This window comes from Cebidichthys violaceus, unplaced genomic scaffold (genome assembly GCF_023349555.1).
Source record: "Cebidichthys violaceus isolate CVI_PGR_0920_01 unplaced genomic scaffold, fCebVio1.0.p SCAF_98, whole genome shotgun sequence".
Lineage (NCBI taxonomy): Eukaryota > Metazoa > Chordata > Actinopteri > Perciformes > Stichaeidae > Cebidichthys > Cebidichthys violaceus.
This window is the reverse complement of record NW_027176984.1, coordinates 307,111-329,055: the sequence shown is the minus strand read 5'-3', so window position 1 is coordinate 329,055 and position 21,945 is coordinate 307,111. Positions and strand designations below refer to the sequence as shown.

Below are 21,945 nucleotides of genomic sequence, written 5' to 3'. Positions count from 1 at the left end.
GAGGTGACACCTCCTTTCTCCTACTGGTTCACTTCTCTCTCTCCTTCTGTAGATCATCAACACAATGACACACGTCAGTCTGCTTCACTTAAAGAATCTACCCAGCGAGGAAAGAGTTCTTTCTTATGTCCTCCACAGAGAACGCGAAGGAAACAATACACACTAGAGACACCATAAGTATCTCCATTATTCTGAATACATAAGTATTGCATGTTTATCACGTGATATGAACGTGTTGCTCAGATGGGTGAGACGTGTGAGTGCACATCCTGGTGTGTAACGTTTCCAGTCAGGACACTTTCTGTTAAAGTAAACAAGAACTTGGCAATGGAATTATGCCTTCTTAAATGTCCTTAAAGAAACAACTAACACAGTTCAACAGGATCTCAGTTGACCTACATTTACCTTGAATTGAGTGCAGTTATTGCCTTTCACTGGCATGCAAAGTGTATCTTTGGTTATTATTTAAGTTCATCATTTGTCAGCCGGTGTATCAATGCCAGGTGATTAACTGTGACTGATCACAGTCAAATGGACTGCAGGTAGCTTGTTACTAACACATGTTTGTGTTGACGTGTGAGAGCATTTGAGAGTGACTTCAGTGACCTCCAGCAGCTAGCCTGCTGTGTGACACGACAGCAACCAGCTGTAGCTGTTCCCATCATGCTAATGCCACTGAAACAGTTGAAGATGTTTGAAGACACAGACATTACAGTTATGTTACACCAAGCACATGTTTGTTTCAATGATCCCTGTGAGATGTGTTTAGGATGTCTGTCGGAGGGTAGACGTAGACAGATCTCCATGCATCCACCCTGACGGAGCGATACTAGAGACGTGAAGCAACCTGTGTTTTATGGCCTTTATTAGTTTATGAAAGCTAGAAAAATAATACAATTTCCCAAAACTGTATCTCTGAACCAACCACATCACACACATGTAGGCTATCCTATGTGATCTCCTTTTATGACTTATATGATATGATAACTAATCTAGTCACTGAAACAGTTTGGACCCTCATGGGGCCAGAACCCCCCTCTGAACCCTCTGTTTATGAAGCGTATTGATATGTTAGTCTTATCGTTTGTTCTGCATTCTACTACTGTTCATTCTGTATACTACTCTGTATACTACTCTGTACTATACTCTGTACTATACTCTGTATATTACTCTGTACTATACTCTGTATATTACTCTGTACTATACTCTGTACTATACTCTGTATATTACTCTGTACTATACTCTGCATATTACTCTGTATATTACTCTGTATATTACTCTGTACTACACTCTGTATATTACTCTGTATATTACTCTGTACTATACTCTGCACGTTACTGCTGTTTGTACTCCTGCTTAGATGCTTGTGTTATCTCAGTACGTTTCCTCTGTGCAATGACAATAAAGGTAATATTCACTTGTGTGAATGTCTTCACAATAATTACGACCATTGAAGCACAAACAATCTGAATGCATACAATAAAAGTATTCTACGTCACATGAAGTGTTAAACTGCAGGGAGGAGAACGTGACTGGTTTAATGTCAGGTGATCCACTGTTTTATGTTTTGTTACAACACGTCTTTTTGAATTGTTGAGTACATTATCTAAATAGCAATGAATACATTTTTATAAAAATAATTAATATAAAACTGTCCCCCTTCCCTCCAAAACTACATTTACAAAACCAGCATGTTGACACAGTCTGTGGGACTGTACCCTGAACAAAATCCATCATAGGTATTAATGTAGTCAACGCAGTGACCAATGCGCATGCGTTCATAATCACTGAATGTCGTCTGTCCCGCCTGGTTGTTCAGAACTAGAGAACCAGCGGGGTGGCACACTTCCGGGGTTGTCTTACAACATGACGTCATCCCTGCACGAGCCCTGTGACAGCTGGTTCTGTCGGCCTTGCTCTTGTTTGAAGTTAAAGGAAACTTACAACAAACATCCTGCTGAAGATGTCCCGGTAACACAGACTCTATGGGGAGGCAGCGGTACCTGTCTGACGTCATACGTGTCTCACAGGAACACAGAGACACTAAAGTGACGGAAAGGCCCGAGGGACAAAGTTGTGTGCGGAAGTGCGACTGTTAGTACACACGTTAAAGGAAGGTTACCAGTAACCTACTTTAACAGGGGAGTGCGTCAGACCGGGCCCTTCAGATTCCGGGTCTCATTCTGTGAGACCATGCCAGGAGAGGGACTTGGTGGGACAGTGGGACGGCCGTTCACCGACGGCCCCAAACCGTGGTCCATGGTCGTGCTGTCGGTGCTGGGCTCCGCGGTAGCGGTGGCCACTGTGGGCTGCGTCTGCGCGCTCATCTACCCCATACTCAAAGGTGAGGGGGCGCGCGTGCACGTGTTTTGGGGGGTGTTAGCTAAAAGTAAACATGTGGACACTTCCTGGTCATTTTGAGAAGTCTTCAGATCAATGATGTAGAACACTGTAGTTCTGAAAGGTTTCATTTAGCGCGCGAGATGACCAAAATCAACCAATCAGTCAGCTGTTCTGATTTATGATTTATGATGAAACCATTGCTGAATATGTAGAAAACAGCTGATGAAAGAAATGAAGTCTACATGTACAGTAAGGCACTGACTTGTACTTTAATATATCATCATACTATGTATCATTTAAAACACAATCACATCTTTCTGACACATGAAGTGTTAAAGGCAAAGTGAATCATCTGAGTACTAATAATGAATGAAAACAGAAACATGAGGAGGAAAGTAAAGAATATGTTGTCAAACTGAACCATTGAGGAAATAATGAAACAACAGAAATACAATGAGACGAACCACATATTGTGCAGTAGCAGCAGTACTACAGAAGCAGTAGTACTACTACAGTACTACTGTAGTAGTACTACTGCTTCTGTAGTACTACAGTACTACTGTAGTAGTACTACAGTTGTACTACTACAGTAGCAGCAGTACTACAGTAGCAGTAGTGCTACAGTAGCAGCAGTACTACTACAGTAGCAGCAATACTACAGTAGCAGCAGTACTACAGTAGTAGTAGTAGTGCTACAGTAGCAGTAGTACTACTACAGTAGCAGCAGTACTACAGTAGTAGTTGTAGTGCTACAGTAGCAGTAGTACTACAGCAGTAGTAGTACTACAGTAGTAGTTGTAGTGCTACAGTAGCAGTAGTACTACAGCAGTAGTAGTACTACAGTAGCAGCAGTACTACTACTGTTGTAGTAGTAGTGCTACAGTAGCAGCAGTACTACTTCAGTAGTAGTAGTAGTGCTACAGCAGCAGCAGTAGTACTACAGTAGCAGCAGCAACAGTACTACAGTAGTGCTACAGCAGCAGTAGTAGTACTACAGCAGCAGCAGTACTACAGTAGCAGTAGTAGTAGTGCTGCAGCAGCAGTACTACAGTAGTGCTACAGTAGCAGTAGTACTACAGTAGCAGCAGCAGCAGCAGTACTACAGCAGCAGTAGTACTACAGTAGTGCCACAGTAGCAGCAGCAGTAGTGCTACAGCAGCAGCAGCAGCAGTACTACAGTAGTGCTACAGTAGCAGTAGCAGCAGTACTACAGCAGCAGTAGTGCTACAGTAGCAGCAGCAGCAGTACTACAGTAGTGCTACAGTAGCAGTAGCAGCAGTACTACAGCAGCAGTAGTGCTACAGTAGCAGCAGCAGCAGTACTACAGTAGTGCTACAGCAGCAGCAGCAGCAGTACTACAGTAGTGCTACAGCAGCAGCAGCAGCAGCAGTACTACAGTAGTGCTACAGTAGCAGCAGCAGCAGTACTACAGTAGTCCTACAGCAGCAGCAGTACTACATTAGTGCTACAGTAGCAGTAGCAGCAGTACTACAGTTATGCTACAGTAGCAGCAGCAGCAGTACTACATTAGTGCTACAGTAGCAGCAGCAGCAGTACTACAGTAGTGCTACAGTAGTGCTACAGCAGCGCACTGATTCCTCCTCTCTGTTTCAGAGCTGAGGGCAGAGAGAGTGACAGCAGCTGATTGGACCGAACAGAGTGTGTTGGGTGAGTATCAATGTGTTCATTAGTCCAACAGTCCACATCACTGGACCAGCATGAATATTATGGAGAAAAGTGTGTCTAATCAATTATGAAAATGATTCCTGATTGACTAATCTCTTCATGGACTACTCCTCTCAGCTGTAAAAACATATATCTATATATATAGATATATATATATATCTATATATAGATGCTAGTAGCACAGAGGCTAGCCTCTACGAGTGGCAGGACTGGAGCTCTCTTTAAGCCTGGATAGAGATTCATGGAGCTGTGTGTGTGTGTGTGTGTGTGTGTGTGTGTGTGTGTGTGTGTGTGTGTGTGTGTGTGTGTAGGTTTCTGGAGTATCCTGGTGCTGTCAGTATCAGTAGGATGTATCTGCTGTGTTTTCTCATGGACCCTGACCTACCTGGACTCGTATCAGCCTGCTGTGGAATCACCACTGGTCCACTGGAGGTAACACACTGGCTACACATATATATATATATATATATATATATATATATATATATATATATATATATATATATATATATGCATATATATATGTATAGTAGTAAATATATAGAGAGAGTAAATATGACACATGATCCAGTCAATGTGGTTCAACAGTCTGTGACCTCAGGCGGAGACTTCAACATGTTAAAACAGTGTGTGTGTGTGTGTGTTAATGTTAATGTGTGTGTGTGTGTGTGTGTTTTCTTCTAGAGATGTATCTGACCATGGTCTCCACATGGGTTATGGTGTCGCTGTCCTTAATGGCATCATGGCTCTGCTCACTGTCATCTGGAGCCTCACCTGACACACACACACACACACACACACACACACACACACACACACACACACACACTCGCAGTACAAATACTGGGCAGCGATCAGCATATGAGATATGAGAAGGTCCCCATTATTAATTCAAATGACAGTTTAGAATGAATTTGAGTCATTACGTGTCTGTTTGTCACTACATTATATATATGTGTATATATATATACATATATATATATATATATATATATATAATGCTATGTTCACACTACGAGCGACAGAAGCACCATTGAGATGGTCAACAGAACAGAACAGGATGAAACAAAAGCATATGATTGGTTGACTCTTTACAGCGTCATTGGAGACGTCACACAGCAACAAGCACGGGTCGGTATCTATCTTCACGGGTCGTTATCTATCTTCACGGGTCGGTATCTATCTTCACGGGTCGGTATCTTCACGGGTTGGTTGGTAGCTGCTCTGGTTTTTAAAGCCTTACTTCTGGCTTTAACTGGTGGACATGTCCATATTTCAATACTAAATCAACAACAATAAACACAGCAGTTCTGTTCTCGGTTAGTTTCCACCTAAAGATGTGAACGAGCTCTGATAAACGCTCTGATAAGTGATGATGAATCTGCAACATGTTGGGAGATCTGTCATTATAAGGGAATATTTATTTTTGGATTAAAGTGTTATGAACATCAGAAGAGTTTGGTTGCCTGTTTACTATGTACTGTGTATGTACTGTGTATTTAATGTGTATTTACTGTGTATTTAAGTGTCACCAGCAGAGCAGCGTTCTTCTGGTGTGATGAATGCATGTATAGGCTTTCAGTCTTTGCCAGACTGTTGTCCAAGTCCAGGTCAAGTCTGAGCCAAGTTTAAAGACAAGTCCTGAATCAGTCCAGACAAATCCAAGTCCAAGCATCTGGTCCCGCTGGTTGTTTCAAGGTCCGCTGCACTTTATCGTCACGCTTCCTTCTGTTAGTGAGTGCATGTGCCTTAGTACTGCAGTCACAAACAAATCAGAATAATAACCTAGAGTAATAATAACCTGTAATAATACCTAGAGTAATAATAACCTAGAGTAATAATATCCTAGAGTAATAATACCCTAGGGTAATAATAACCTAGAGTAATAATAACCTAGAGTAATAATATCCTAGAGTAATAATACCTAGAGTAATAATAACCTAGAGTAATAATATCCTAGAGTAATAATACCTAGAGTAATAATAACCTAGAGTAATAATATCCTAGAGTAATAATATCCTAGAGTAATTCATGGAGCTACAGGCTGCCACATCAGAAGTAAATAAACTATGTTACTGTAGTTTAGTAAAACTCTTTAAAATGTCAAATACAACAAACTTCACAGGAGGCAATCATGTGTTATAAATGTAATTTTATATAGTGAGACTACAAAACTACAGAGAGAACACACACACACACACACACACACACACACACACACACACACACACACACACACACACACACACACACACACACACACACACACACACACACACACACAGCAAAGAAAGGAATGAACAGACACACTAGACAGGGAGGCAGCCACCGACGTCACCCAGAACAGGACCGGTTCCATTTCTGTCAGCAGAAGGCCGCACTAGCTCACTCCACTGGTTATTGCTGTTGTACAAAGAGAAAGTAGAAATACAGATCTCCTGACTCGATACATTGCTCACAGTAGTTTGTTTATTGATCATAAAACATTTCTCTGCATGTTGACAAACATTCAAATGAAGTATTACATATCAGATGTACAGTTACACTGATCCAACACTGTTAGCAGTTTTAAAAAGGTACACATGAGCTTCATCAGCAGCTTTAAGAAGTACTAGAGGCTGGCACAGTGCCAACACAAACAGAGGAATCAGTGGAGCACACGTGGACAGGAAAAGGCACAACATGTCTACACATACATCTGTGTGTGTGTGTAACTTATATTTGGCCACGCCCTCTGACTTTCTCTAAATGAATTTGGTTGTCACAATACTTGAGCAGCATAACAACATCAATCATGGCTTCAGTGTCATTCATTAAACACACATTGATGAACCTGATACACACTCAGTGCCAGTAATGCTCAATGAGAGGACAATACAGCAGCAGCACTGCAGGAGGAAACAATACATATTTAAATACACGTCTTTCACATTAGAAGTACTACTACTGTCCTGGTGTCTAAGGCACCGAGTTCAACACGCTGGGAAACAAACAAACACAATCATGAACATTTGAACTATTGTGCGACGTAAATATGAGCTGAAGCCTTCTCCTCTGACCTGTGATCAGCACAGAGAGGATTCAATGACTCACTCACGCTTTGATCTGTTCAGTGGAACACGAGTGTGATGACATCACGTCATCCTGCCACATAGTGGCCACAGAGTCGTCATCATAGAGAAGAACTCTAGAGAAGAGTGAGCTCCAGGCATCACGCCTGGAGCTCACTCTGACGCTGCTCTATTCAGTGTGAGGCGCCGTCGGTAACATCACACCCCGGTCCTGCTCGGCTGCTGGCCAGCACCTCCTCCTCCTTGGAGCGCCTCCTGGAGGCCAATTTGTAAAGTGCGGCGAGCAGAAAGACCACAGAAATGACAGCGAAGTAGCCGCCATAGACGAGGAACTGAGGGAAGGAAATGAGACATCTGTCAGACCCGCTCTGCAGGAGGTGGAGAACGTCCCCATGTATGCTGTCATAGGCAACTAAAGGTGGGCGGAGCTCACCTGAGTAAAGACATCGAGGCCAAGGCCGGCCGAGTCCACCACCACCACAGTGAGCAGAGTCTGCAGCAGCAGGGCCATGAAGGTGTTCACCCCGAACACCAAGGCGTAGCGCTGCATGTTGAGGCTGGCAGCAATCTGATACCTGACGGGTCACAGCAAGGTCACAGCAAGGTCACAGCAAGGTCACAGCAAGGTCACGGCAAGGTCACAGCTGAGCCACAGCGTGTGTCTGAACCACCTGCAGTACAGTACAGACGTCTCTACACTAGACAATCCACAAAGTGCTGGTGACTCATGGTCATACTTACGTTGCCATAGTGATGAGCAGCATGTATATGGCTCTGAAGAAGACGTATGCGCTGTAACAGAGCCAGATGTTCCTCACGGTGTCCATAGCGAACACACACACAGCCATCAGCAGGGAGAGGACACACAGGACCAGCTCCCCCCACAGAGACCAGCACACAGGCAAGTAGCCCACCAGCAGGGCCGCCAGAGCCCCTGAGGACCAGCAGGACACACAACGGTTACAAACACTCACAGGTTTACATACAGGGAGAGAAACCAGGGTCAAAGGGCACACCGGGTCCTCTCATGCTGACGTGTTACTTCATTCCATCCACAGACCCATATGAATCCCCCTCACCCAGCAGTGTGGACAGGGTCTCTACGTAGCCGTTGTAGATTTCGGAGTCCTGGGACGGACGGATGTTCTCCCACAGTGCTTGAGCGTAGTTGATGACCTGGAAGTAGCCGCAGGTGGCCAGAGCCCACCACAGGGACCAGGCCAGCAGGGACCGGCATCTGTAGCACTTCAGGAAGTCGTCAAACAGAACCTGCAGCACTTCCACAAGACCGCTGCTGTGACCTCCTGTCTCAGAGGACCTGGATATCTGCATGGAGAGCGGAGGACACGTTGACCTTTGAACAGATGAACCCGATCTCCAGCACGGCTCACAGTCACTCACCGTGGAGACGTCCCGGCTGTTGGGAGGACATTTGCTCTCCGAACCCTCGGTCTTCTCCAGCAGAGCGGTGCTGCTCGTCTTCTCCGCCGCCGCCGGACTCTTGTGGAAGAACAAGCTTCTCTTGGGCATGGGCAGGAACCAGGGAGCCACAGAGGCCACGGTGGCGGTCGTCAGCGTGATGATGACCAGGTGGACCAGCTGGACCTTGGCCACAGAGAGCAGCAGCTGCCCGGCCAGAGATCCAGCAGCTGATCCGAACAGAGCGACGCTGCGGCAGTAGCCCGTCACTCTCTGGTAGTGCGCCGGCTCCACCACGCTGTAGATGTACGAGTAGTAGGCCACCTCGCAGGCTGTAGCCAGTCCAAAGAAGAACTCCAGGAGCTGCATGGCCAGCATGCCCTGCGCCCTCAGCAGCATGACGTAGGTAACCACCAAGCTGGTGGCCTGCAGCACCAACACGGGCTTATAACGCAGGAAGTCTGTGGCCAGGAAGATGGGGAACAGCAGCACCAGGTAGGAATACGTCCACACTGGATAGATTTCATTCACCACCTGCAGAGAAGAGACCAACATCACAGTAATCACATTACTTCATCTCCTCAGCAGCAAAGGGAATCGAAGCAGGGAAGGACCGGCAAAGAAGCCATGAACCAACCTCCCATTGTAATCGTCTGTAAACTCATGTTGAATATTCATGGCCGACTTCAGACTAGTCCAGTGTTAAGTGTATTATTCAGAAACAACGGTTCAATATCCTGTACACTACTGGACATGAGCGGCTTTGATCAGATCAGTGAGATCTGGGAGTATGAAGTAAGCTCCACTGATTTTAAACACATGTATGACATGGAACAGATCCAGCAGCACACCAACAACCACAACCGTTCCAAAATGAGGCCTGGAAGCAGAATGCAGCGTCTTACCAGGTGATCTGGGTCAGTACGTCATCAGGGTTCAGGCCAGTCGGCATCTTTTCCTTTCAAATATTTCTCCATCTCTGTTGGTCTCCTCAACCTCTCCCGTCATTCAGTGTGGCTTTGTGGCACAAGGCAGTAATACTGCCTGTGCCAAAGCACACTGACTGTAATCCTGCGGGCTTATTGTTGGAATGCTGATTCAGCATTCCAAGTATTGTTCTTCGAATCTTTATTCTTCAACTATTTCTTCCGTACGTATTTTGGCACTTAATAACGTCCACATTTCTTAAGCTACAGAAACCGTTCAAATATGAAAATGTTCAGCTTTTTCAGGAGAGGGGTGCTATGTCTTTTTATGTTTCTAATCTTTCAACTTTTTTAATTATTAAGCATTTTGCAATTTTTTTTTGAATGGGATGTCTATGGAGAAACTTTTCAAATCCTCTTAAACTTGTTCAACTTTCAGATCATTCTACTTCCTCATACTTTCAGGTACAGACACCATTTAAACTTTCAAATGTTGAGAAAACCCTGATCAATGATTGTATGTTATAATCATTTTGATATCTTTTATATTTTTTGAGCTGTAGCAATTTTGCTTTTATGTGTTTTTCAGTCCTTTTCTGCTTTTATAATGAGTGTGTATTGCGCAGCTTAGAGGGCGTGATGTCATCACTAGAGTGAAGAGAAGCCTGAGATTTCTGTGAAAAAAATATTTGTCTTTTGCGACTGACTCCTCAATTTTCACTCTAAATGCATAATTTTTGGATGGAAACGTAGCTAATCTTGTCCTTGTCGTAGACATATGACTATGGAATCTCACGGATTTACACATTTGGCACAAAAGCCTTTACTTGAGAGGAAAACCAACTTTCTCCTCCATAGACCCCAATGTTAAAACGTACTTCAAAAAAGTCTTGCACAGACAACCGTACCCCATTTCTAAATCGCCATTGAAGCCACTTTTTTTTACACTACAGACACAATTTTCGCATGATCTGTTCTTCAAGTCATCCTCCCTCTCGAGTATTAATTTTGGAGCAATAGGGGCTATGGTTATGGTGTTTTGGGGGTTTTGTTTGACAGGTGTTTTCCAGTTTTTTTCTCATGAAAAGGCGGCAGGGTCACAGGTGTTCGTGCTTGAGCTAATTACTGATGTTTATAAACACACAGACTCACAGACACAAGCCTCTCTCTTTCTCTCTCTGTGTGTCTCTCTATCTCTCTGTGTGTCTCTATCTCTGCGTGTGTTTCTCTCTCTCTGCGTGTGTATCTCTTATACAGTCATTCAGGTATTAGAGACTTTTAGAGGACCCCCCCACACACTCACACACACACACACACACACCATTTTAAAGTACAAGCCCCACCGAATGAATTCCAACTGAAATGCTTTTGATGAAGCCTGTCATTTAATAACCTGTTTGTGTTTATCTAACATTATGATTCAGTCTCCTCTCCTCCTGTCTAACCCACCCAGCCCCACCCTTTCAAAATAAAAGCCCCATGGATTAACTGTATTTAAACATTAAGCTCAAAATGAGGCTTTTTTTGTTGAAATAATTAATGTTCTTACTAATACTACGACAACTACTACTACTGCTGCAAATATTTCTAGTATTACTACTACTGCTACTAATACTACTTCTACTACAACTTTTGCTGTTGCAACTATTACCATTACTACTACTGCTATTATTACTACCACTACTGCTAATACGACCAGTACTACTATTACTTATACTACAACTGCTGCTACTACTACTACTGCTGCTATTCATACTACTACCAGTACTAATACTACTACAGCTATTAGTATGAATGCTACTAGTATTTATACTACTGCTATTACTGCTACTTCAAATACTGCCATTACTATTACTAATACTACTACTTCTTCTACTACTACTACTGTTATATTAAATACAACAACCACTGCTACAGCTATTACTACGACTACTTCTACTACTTCTTTGAATTACTAATACTTCTACGACTAATAATACTTCTACTACAACTTCTACAAATATCACTACTGCTGACATTTTTTAAGCCACAGAAACTATTCGAATATCAAAATGTTCAGCTCTTTCAGGAGAGGGTGATATGACTTTTCATATTTATAATCTTTACATTTTTGAATTATTAAGCTTTTTGCAATTTGTTTTGAATAAGATATCTATTGAGAAAATCTTCAAATCCTGTTAAACTTTTTCAATTTTCAAAGCCTTCTTCTTTCTCATACTTTCAGCTGCAGACACTATAGTTAGACGTTTCAACTAGAAGGGTTTTCAGCAGTGCAGGTTAAATGCTTTCGGGCTTCAACATTTTTCAAACAGGTACTCTCTCATTTCTGTATTTTCAGCAATGTTTTTTCCATGGGAACCAATGACACACACACACACACACACACACACACACACACACACACACACACACACACACACACACACACACACACACACACACACACACACACACACACACACACACACACACACACACTCTTTTTCTCTGTCTGTCTGTCTGTCTCTCTCTACATACTCAGTACATATAACTGTCTGTCTGCCTCACTCACTCACTCACTCAGGTCATATAACTGTCTGTCTGCCTATCTCTCTCTCCCACACTATCAGTCCATCTAACTGTCTGTCTGTCTTTCTCTCTCCACACACTAAGTACATATAACTGTCTGTCTGCCTGTCTCACTCACTTACTCAGTTCATATAACTGTCTGCCTGTCTCTCTCTCCCACACACTCAGTACATATAACTGTCTGTCTGCTCTTCTTATTCAATCCAGATGATTGTCTGTCTACCTGTCTGTCTCACTCACTTACTCAGTACATATAACTATCTGTCTGCCTGTCTCTCTCTCCCACACACTCAGTCCATCTGACTGTCTGCCTGTCTCTTTCTCCCACACACTTAGTCCATCTAACTGTCGGTCTGCCTGTCTCTCTCTCCCACACACTCAGTCCATCTAACTGTCGGTCTGCCTGTCTCTCTCTCCCACTCACTCAGTACATATAACTGTCTGTCTGCTCTTCTCACTCAATCCAGATGACTGTCTGTCCTCCTGTCTCCCTCACTCACTCAGTACATATAACTGTCTGTCTGCCTGCCTGCCTTTCTCACTCTCTCACACTCATTCACTCAGTCTCTCTATCTCTGTCTTCCTGTCATTCTGTGTTTCTCTCTCTGTCTTTCTTTCTGTCTCTCCCTCTCTCCCTCTGGCTCTCTCTCTGCTACCACTACTGCTGCTATTCATGCTACTACCATTACCAATACTACTACAGCTATTAGTACGATTGCTACTAGTACTAATACTACTGCTATCACTTCAAATACTGCCATTACTATTACTACTTCTTCTACTACTACTACTGTTATATTAAATACTACGACCACTACTACAGCTATTACTACGACTACTGATACTACTACTTATACTGCTTCTTCTAATTACTAATACTTCTACTACTAATAATACTTCTACTACAACTACAACTTCTACTACTACAAATATCACTACTGCTGACATTTTTTAAGCCACAGAAGCTGTTCGAATATCAAAATATTCAGCTTTTTCAGGAGAGGGGTGATATTTTTCATATTTGTAATCTTTAAACTTTTTAAATTATTAAGCTTTTTGCAATTTGTTTTGAATGGGATATCTATGGAGAAAATCTTCAAATCCTGTTAAACTTCTTCAACTTTCAAAGCCTTCTTTCTCATACTTTCAGCTACAGACACCATAGTTGGACGTTTCAACTAGAAGGGTTTTCAGCAGTGCAGTTTAAATGCTTTCGAGCTTCAACATTTTTCAGATCGGTAGTCTCTCATTTCTGTATTTTCAGCAATGTTTTTGCAATTCATTTCAGCTTTCAGCTTTCAGCATTCCAACGCATTTTCAGCAGGAAATGCATTTTCTAGTTATTATTATTATTCTTATTCTCCATCTTCCACATCAGTTTGCCACGAAACTAGTCCCACAGCGTTGCCAACACCTGCTCAAAAAGTAATTCAACACGTGCGGCTTGATCGGGAATCGTGAGCTATGACTTTTATAAGAAATTCGTCCAGCGGTTTCCCCGAAAATCGCGATCTAGGAAGAAAAATCAGCCCATTGACTTGAATGGGATTTCGGCGTGAAGAAAGCAAAAAAAAACACTTAACTTTGGACCCATATTGACCAGCCATACTTTAACGTAGAAACATGATTCAAAGTTTAAAACGTAGACAAATTGATGGACATTATTGAGCCAAATGGACATTTTGCTAGCTAGCATAGTTTTCATGAAGTCACCGATTTAGTTTCAGCAAAACTTTGGGTCTGTTTCAGATTTTATAATGGGTGTGTATTGCGCAGCTCGTTAAGTGCTAGAGTGATGACATCACGGTCAGAGTGAAGCAGAGCAGGAAAATGTTCTGTGATTTTTCCAAACAAATTGCTCCCATTCCCACAATTTTTACTCTTTATACACCATTTTTGGCCAAAAAGCTTGGAAATCTTGTGCTGGTCGCAACAAAGTGTCTATGGAATCCAACGGACTTACACATTTGGCTCAAACAGCCGTGGAGCGACATGAATTCCAACCGACTGCCCCATTAGACCCCATGTTAAATCAGAAAAGAAATTTGTCAAAGAAAGCAGACGATACCAGTTTTGTAACTTGCGCTGGCGCTCATATTTATAACACTATAAACATAAAAAACATACCAGGGCGTTCGGCAGAGTCTTATCTCTCTCACGGTGCACTTATTTTATTGATTGGACCCATGGTTTTGGTATAAAGTGCATTTGTTTGACAGGTGTTTTCCAGTGTTTTCTCATGAAAAGTCTGCCAAGCTCACAGGTGTTCTTAATTCAGCTAATTACTGATGTTTATAAACAAAGACTCACAGACTCTCCAGGCCCTGCGTCGTCACCATGGCAACCAGTGACACGCACGCACGCGCTCTCTCTCTCTGTCTGTCTCTACACAGAAGGATTTACAAATAAATGTGACTCACAAATGCACGCAGAACAAATATATTTCTGCATTTGTATGTATTTGTGTGTGGATGTTTTCTATTTGTTTGTGGATTTGTGTGTATTTGTTTGTGGATCTCTTCACATTTGTTGGTGGGTTTTTTGAGACTCCCCTGCCTGGCCGGATTCACAAATACGTTTTTTTGAACATGGACCTATCTGTAGCCAATCAGATGTCAGCCTCATTTTCAAGCAATCACATGAGCGCAGCTCCCCCCTCCCCTCCCCTCCCCTCCCCTCCCCACGAGGCTGCCAGCTGTGTTCACACCGAACGCAGGGCGAATTATTCGCGTGATGAGATTACATACAAAGTCTTTGCACAGACGCGATGAGACTGCAGTGATGCGAATTTTGCGCGGCGCGTTTTGAGCGACGCGTTTGGGGCGACGCGTTTGGGGCGTTTGGAGCGACGCGTTTGGAGCGACGCGTTTGGAGCGACGCGTTTGAAGTGACGCGTTTGGGGCGTTTGTGGCGTTTGGAGCGACGCGTTTGGGGCGACGCGTTTGAAGCGACGCGGTTGGCGCGATGTTCCTCCTGTCATCACTGACGTCCTGTTGTTGAATCAGGAAGTACAAACTGTAGCCATCTGTGTTCACCCAGAGCTCTACGCAGGGACGTGCGGTCAGGGTGTGATGATGAAATGTAAAAAACAAATAATGCTAAGATAAAATAAATATTAATATTTCTCTACTGATCTGCGCTATAAATGTAATTTTTGTATTATTCCAAACATTTTTATAATCAAAATCTCTGAATTAGTGCATGTCCTGTTCAAACAGAGAGGAGACAGTGAGGTGAGGCAGTGACCAGCTGTTCCTCACCTCAGACTGTGAATCCCTCACTAACTGGGTTGAGCGCATGCCTTTTGCTGTCTCATTCCTGCACACACTAATATTTGTAGACACTTTTATTATATGTCCTTTCTTTCCATATAATAGGTACTGTATTTCACGTCTGTGTCGAACATATTTAGTGTTGCTGATCTGACATTAAGGGGAGGCAAACACTACTCTGCCTCAATGAAGGGTGCGCGAGAGCCCAAGGCTCTGGTTTATTGCGTAAATTAACACAGAGCAGATCGACCCAGGCAGGAAGTCAGACACCGATAAGGGATAGAGCATCCGGTAAGTTTTCAAAATAAAAGCGTCAGCTTTAACTTGGTTTAACTTTTTCAAGAGTATGAATCTAAAATGCAGAAAAGAGAGAAGCATTATCTCAATCGAACCTCAACGATACTGCCAGTAACATCAGCGTTTATGTATATATTGCGACGTCTTCGGGCAGTAGAAGCCACACTGTCAAAATTTCTTGCGAAATTTTCTAGTTTCATTCTACCGTTCTAAATGAACAGCTCATGACTGCACCGCCTGCTGCCACCACCTACTCACCCAGACACTATATTACTGCTCAGACGCTCAACAATGATACTAAATAATACTTTTTTGGACCAATGAAGTGAAATTGGCACACCTGATGATCTCTCATGGTGGCTGAAAATCACTGAACTAGACCACTGGGTCTGGACCCACCCAGCACCATCTAGTGGCCCACGGAGGTACTGCCAAATGGTGAGAGTACTTTCTCTCTTCTTTTTTTTAAAAATAGTAATAATTTGATATGTATGTAATATTCAAATCTAGTTATTTAAATTTCTAAACGGGCTCAAGAATTAACAGAAATAATATACAAGACATTTTTCTCCTGTTTATCACACACTCTCACTCACACACACACACACACACACACACACACACACACACACACACACACACACACACACACACGTTGTTAAAGCTTCTTGGAGGACAGTTTATAACCTGATGGAGGAAACCTAATTATTTTAGGATTAACAAACATTCCAGAGGATCTGAAATGTTTCATGAGGGATTATTCCCTGAGTAGGACTGAGCCTCTAGAAGACAGCCAGTTGATTATTGTGAAGCAGTCCACATAACATCCACAGGGTCTTCTAGAACTGGCTGCTAGATCTGTACAAGATGGAGCGTATTGGATCTGGGTACGGTATGGTGTTTGTTCTAAACCCAGAGCATGTAAACCAGTACAGGACACAGGCTTCCCCTCAACCACACATCAAGTGTTCCCGAGTCAGGAAACTGAACGAAGAGGAACCGGGTTCAGCTTGACAAATGTGGTCAATGGTGCAACAAGAAACAACAGAATGAGAAGTGTTAACATATATGAGCAAATGTGTTCTCAATCGTATACATTATCCATCTGTATTGTCATATGCAGACCTTATAGGGTTAATTCAGGTACTGTGTGATGGACAAAGAGAACAGCCAATAAGAGGTGTTGAAGTTGACATGTGTCAATTAAGTTTTACTTTGGACAAGAAGAGTTCCACTGAACAGAACCGATGCCCCACGTTGTTTTATTCCTCCGTGATTATATTCGGGTTAGCACTGGGTATACACGCCAGAATCGCTGCACAATCTACATCTGGTAACAAGAAGCTCACAGCTCTAGTGTGAGGTCTGTAGGTCAACAAGCGTCCTCACAAATGTGCAGACGCGGCGAGTCCACCCGCGACACGGCGAGTGGCTTCAGAGGGTCTCCTCACTACAGGGGTCAGAGGACAACAAAATGAAGTGTCCAAGAGACACGAGAGGAGGTCCAAGAGACACGAGAAGAGGTCCAAGAGACACGAGAGAAGGTCCAAGAGACACGAGAAGAGGTCCAAGAGACACGAGAAGAGGTCCAAGAGACACGAGAAGAGGTCCAAGAGACACGAGAGAAGGTCCATGAGACACGAGAAGAGGTCCAAGAGACACGAGAAGAGGTCCAAGAGACACGAGAGGAGGTCCAAGAGACACGAGAGAAGGTCCATGAGACACGAGAAGAGGTCCAAGAGACACGAGAAGAGGTCCAAGAGACACGAGAAGAGGTCCAAGAGACACGAGAGGAGGTCCAAGAGACACGAGAGAAGGTCCAAGAGACACGAGGTCTCTACAGACTTTAATGGATTCCTTTGCTCTCTCAAAGACTAATGTTGCACTACTGTTAGTTAATTTAACATTCTATTTCATTGTATACATTGAGCATTTTTTACATTTAATATGCTTTGCTCTGTTATTTTGATTGTGTATATTGTGTATTTTTATACTCGTATTTGTATGTTTACTCCGTTACTTTGACTGCTTACCTGTATCATGACGCTGCTGTAGGAACACGTTGCGGGATTAATTAAGAGTTTCTCTTTAGAGTGGAACCGTTGCTGTTGAACTGTATCACGGGTAAATACAGCATGACTCAACGCTACGTCCATCTAGAGAAGAATTAAAGCTCAACACAATGTATATTGTGTCAAGTTCAGATGTGACGCAAGGTGTAGTCAGCCGTGAGTGCTCGCGCTCAGTAACGTAGCCTTTAGCCCAGCTAGCTAACGCTCCAGCTAGCTGACTCACCTGCGTCTCCGTCAGGTTCTTGTCCGGGCCCAGCAGGTAGGCGGTGAGGAAGGGCTCCGACGGCCGGAGGTTGGAGAAGAAGCCGTACACACACAGCAGAAGGGTTTGGTCGAGCACAGCCATGACGGACTCATCCGGACGACCTGCGCCCACTACAGACGGGCTCGTGAGCTTCTTCTTCGGTGGTGGTGGTTTCTGCTGTTAAACGGCCCGCCTTCAGGCGTACTAGCGCCATCAGGTGGTCTGACGGCGGAGCAGCAGCAGAGGAGTACTAGTACAAACTGTTAAGAGGTTAGAACTTTCTTCGTCTCATAATGTACTAAAAATGTATGCAACAGATTCACAGCAAGTCCCAGACCGGGTCCAGAGGGAGTGTTTGATCCAGACTTGTCTCAGTTGAGTCAGACACATTTGTCTGTAATAGTTCATATTACCAAATAAACAGAGCAGAAAGTCATTGAAGGATTTATTGAATACACATCGAGGCTTGTGACAGTAAAACAATTCATTCGTGACGCACTAGAAGACAAACGGACAACAAGTCTCCAGCTGCAGAGGAGGGGAAACACAGAAACATAGGAGCCGACAAGAGGAAGCATGAATGAAGAGGTCTGGCCATCAACACATTCAGAGGATGACGCATTAAGACAAACTGGCAACAAAAGCTGATGTACAATATTAGGGTTCAGCGATGCCGTCAACAAAGTGCACCAGCATGACGCACTGAGAAGCAGAGCGGAGAGAGAACAGCACTAATGATCAGGAAGCTTCCATCAAAGCGGTACAGAGCCATCTCACACACGGACCTGTTCCAGCAGCGGTCCAATCACTTCTTCTGAACCTCATCAGTAGTTGAACAAGAAAAGGATGCACATGACCAGACTAAAGGCAGTGAGGGCCACAGTGAGGGGCCTCAGTGAGGGGCCTCAGTGAGGGGCCTCATTGAGGGGCCACAGTGAGGGGCCTCAGTGAGGGGCCACAGTGAGGGGCCACAGTGAGGGGCCACAGTGAGGGGCCTCAGTGAGGGGCCTCAGTGAGGGGCCACAGTGAGGGGCCACAGTGAGGGGCCACAGTGAGGGGCCACAGTGAGGGGCCTCAGTGAGGGGCCTCAGTGAGGGGCCACAGTGAGGGGCCTCATTGAGGGGCCTCATTGAGGGGCCACAGTGTGGCGCCACAGTGAGGGGCCTCAGTGTGGCTCCTCATTGAGGGGCCAGTGAGGGGCCTCAGTGAGGGGCCACACTGAGGGGCATGCTTATTGTTTTGGATTGATGGCCCAGAACTATCCGGTTCACCAGCAGTGGCAGGAAGCTGCTCTCGTTCTGCAGGAACCAATCACATGTTGAAGAACTCGTTTTGCTTCTGAAATGGACTCAAGCGCTGCGGAATGGGGTGAGTCTCAGTAACAGGAGGTTTGTGAGCGCTCACTGCATCGCGGTCACAACATCCAACCTGTAGAGAAACATCAGAGGTACAGTCCAGCTTCAGGGACCCAGCTGTGTCTCTGTGTTACCGAGGGTCAGATGAAGAGATGGTATCGGGATCGTGTGTGCGTGTGCGTGTGCGTGTGCGTGTGTGTGTGTGTTAGCCTAGCTTAGCACTGAAACTACTAGCTAGCTCTGTCAAAGGTGAAACGACTCTATTCAACCACTTGTTGTAAGATAGCTAGCTACAAATATATCAAAGTGAGTTACATCAATCCAACATGAAATAAATCCCCTCAGGCTTCAGACACTGTCTGTACTGGAGGCACACAGACTAACCCATACTGATCTCCTCATCGGACTCCTTCAACAGACCATCTGTCACATACCTCCAACATTCCCAATGTGCTGCACCCACGCAGTGAGCCACACAAACACTCCACACACTGATCGGAATCAGACCAGACCCGATTCAATCTCAACACAGAGGCAGAAGAGCTGGTGTCCCACGCTGCATCAGTGGGGGCGGCCCTCTGAAGCTACATGGTGAAGTGTCTCGTGTAGTCGTACTCTATCGTGGGAATGACGGCCTGGACGAACTTGAGGAAAATAAGAAGATACCTGAAGGAGTCGCTTAAGGAACCAGAGCAGAGCATGGAGGGAACAAGGTGATGAGCAGCTGCCTGTGAACATCCACACCAAGCTAACCGACGGTGAAACCATGAAAGGATACATGTGCACTCCCAGCTCTCCTCCCCCTTCTGCCACAGTCTCAATGATCTTCTTCATCACTTCAGCATGTCTGAAGGTAAAGGTGTTAGAATAACACTCACCGTTAATCACTCCAACACTGCTGCTTTCAGACATCACTGTTCAAAGGAGAGCGGTTGGTGGAGGAGTCGTAAGCGCACAGATCTCCAGAAAGACCAAGACATGAAAGGAACTAAAGCCGCATGCGTCTTCCTCACCTGCAGGGGTGGACGGAGCACATGGCAGGTGGAGGAAGGTGGGGGTGGTTCTCAATCGTGACCGTCTTCTTCACGTGGTCCTGGCTGATGTCCTCGTACATCTGGTCTACAGTCAGTGGTTGCCTATCCTGGAGGAGGAGCCACAGATTCAAAATCACTTCCTGCAGCTTTAAGCTCCACAGCACTGCATCTGTCAGGGACGTACTTCATCGTATCCAAAGAGCCAGAGTCGAGGGGTCTGGTAGTATTTGTCATACGTGATGTACAGGTCATAGGTTCTGGTCTGGAGGATGGCGTCTTCACTGCCGGGCTCTGCTTTGGCTTTAGTTTCAACCATCTTGCTGGTGTCCAAGGTGGCCTAGAGGGAGGAGAGAGGAGCTGGTGTGAGTGGCGGCGGATCACGTCCCACTAGACATGCTAAGACCAGCTGATCAGAGAGCCTACCTCATCGGTCTCCAGCAGGCCACTCTCCTCGTACTCTGAAAGAACAAGTCCAGTTACAGAGAGAAACAAGAAGACGGGTCATTACCGGTAGGGGAGGACTACCTTCCATATCTGCTGCCTCTCCATCTTCATCCTCTTCATCATCATCGTCGTCACAATGCGCTGCAGATGTGGCATTCATGTTCTTGTCCTAGAGGAGTCAGAGGAAAGGGAGCCATTCTGATCTACACACTAAACGGTCAGCATGACATCACCAAACACATTCCATCACATGACACAAACCACACCTCTGAGGAGCAGGGTCCAAACCCAGAGCCCTTCGCTGACCACCATCACAGTTAACCTTTGAACCAGAATCCACAGCTGTATGAAGCATACCTTGTTGTTGTCCAGTGAGATGTCCTGCACAGCATCTGTGACTCCTAACACACCTGCTGAAACACAGCAGCGTCAGGACATGCTCCTCACGAGCTCTTCATCATCTGAAGGAACTGGAACTGATGACTATCGGTCAACTCTAAGCCATTCAATCATAGGAAATACAGAAGGAACATTCCCCCGAAGCCAGGGCCGGTGAAACCCTGCACACGGTACAACCATCAACCACTCTCTACGGTGAAGAGAAGCGGGACAACGGGACGTGTGAGAGGACATGTTGTCCTCAGTACACCTCTGCTGGTACTACACTGTTTCTTGCTCCACTTGTTATGCTGTATTTTTAGGACAGCGAATAGAAATGTTGAAATATCAAATGGGATTCATAACAATGGAAGAGGGAAGGAGACGCGTCCAACCTGAGTTGTGGTAAGTGTCCACCCAGCCCCCGTCTCCATCGTCCTCCTCTATGATGGCCTCCAGCTCGTCTGAGTACTCCATCTGTTTACAGCGCTTGTAACAGGGAACTGGCAGACCACACACACACACACACACACACACACACACACACACACACACACACACACACACACACACACACACTATGTAGCGGCTACATGTAGCATCATCTTGCTATTGCACAGTACTGAGGGAGGTGAGGACAGAGACTCTAGAGGCTCACAGTGAACTGACCACTGTCAGGTGTCTCGGTGTTCTCAGAAAATCACAAAACCTCATCTGTACAAACACAGTCCTCCATGAATGGAGGCTGGGTCTGAAATCAATATTTCATTGTTTCAATACAAACTGTAGATGCTACAGAGTGAGTGATTGAATCTCCTCTCACCGTTGCGTGTCAG

At 44.7% G+C, this 21,945-nt stretch overlaps 3 protein-coding genes across 5 annotated transcripts in view; 1 reads left to right on the top strand and 2 right to left on the bottom strand.

The window, feature by feature from the left end:
• Positions 1-1,868: 1,868 nt before the first annotated feature.
• Positions 1,869-5,477, top strand: arl6ip6 (ADP-ribosylation factor-like 6 interacting protein 6). The gene is made up of 4 exons (XM_068704666.1): positions 1,869-2,344; positions 3,958-4,011; positions 4,341-4,461; positions 4,714-5,477. Exons 1-4 carry the CDS (start codon positions 2,194-2,196, stop codon positions 4,805-4,807), a joined length of 420 nt encoding a protein of 139 aa, XP_068560767.1. The 5' UTR covers positions 1,869-2,193; the 3' UTR covers positions 4,808-5,477.
• A 1,001-nt stretch (positions 5,478-6,478) lies between these two features.
• On the bottom strand, positions 6,479-18,225 carry slc19a2 (solute carrier family 19 member 2). Of its 3 annotated transcripts, XM_068704685.1 has the most exons (6): positions 17,878-18,225; positions 8,502-9,053; positions 8,180-8,426; positions 7,842-8,034; positions 7,534-7,675; positions 6,479-7,432 (listed from the first exon to the last, which is right to left on the bottom strand). In XM_068704685.1, exons 1-6 carry the CDS (start codon positions 17,998-18,000, stop codon positions 7,274-7,276), a joined length of 1,416 nt encoding a protein of 471 aa, XP_068560786.1. In that variant the 5' UTR covers positions 18,001-18,225; the 3' UTR covers positions 6,479-7,273. The 3 variants fall into 3 exon arrangements, with proteins under 3 accessions (XP_068560786.1, XP_068560785.1, XP_068560789.1); XM_068704684.1 differs by having other exon boundaries at positions 8,180-9,053; XM_068704688.1 differs by lacking the exons at positions 6,479-7,432; positions 7,534-7,675 and adding an exon at positions 7,686-7,771 and having other exon boundaries at positions 8,180-9,053.
• Positions 18,226-18,330: 105 nt separating this feature from the next.
• atg3 (autophagy related 3) overlaps positions 18,331-21,945 on the bottom strand; it is a 5,290-nt gene continuing 1,675 nt past the window's right edge. Inside the window, 9 exon segments of the mRNA XM_068704689.1 lie at positions 18,331-19,919; positions 20,032-20,100; positions 20,267-20,394; positions 20,472-20,624; positions 20,711-20,745; positions 20,813-20,900; positions 21,089-21,141; positions 21,505-21,612; positions 21,933-21,945. The exon segment at positions 21,933-21,945 is cut by the window's right edge and continues 58 nt beyond it. Coding sequence (XP_068560790.1) covers positions 19,838-19,919; positions 20,032-20,100; positions 20,267-20,394; positions 20,472-20,624; positions 20,711-20,745; positions 20,813-20,900; positions 21,089-21,141; positions 21,505-21,612; positions 21,933-21,945 — 729 coding nt within the window. The 3' untranslated portion in view covers positions 18,331-19,837.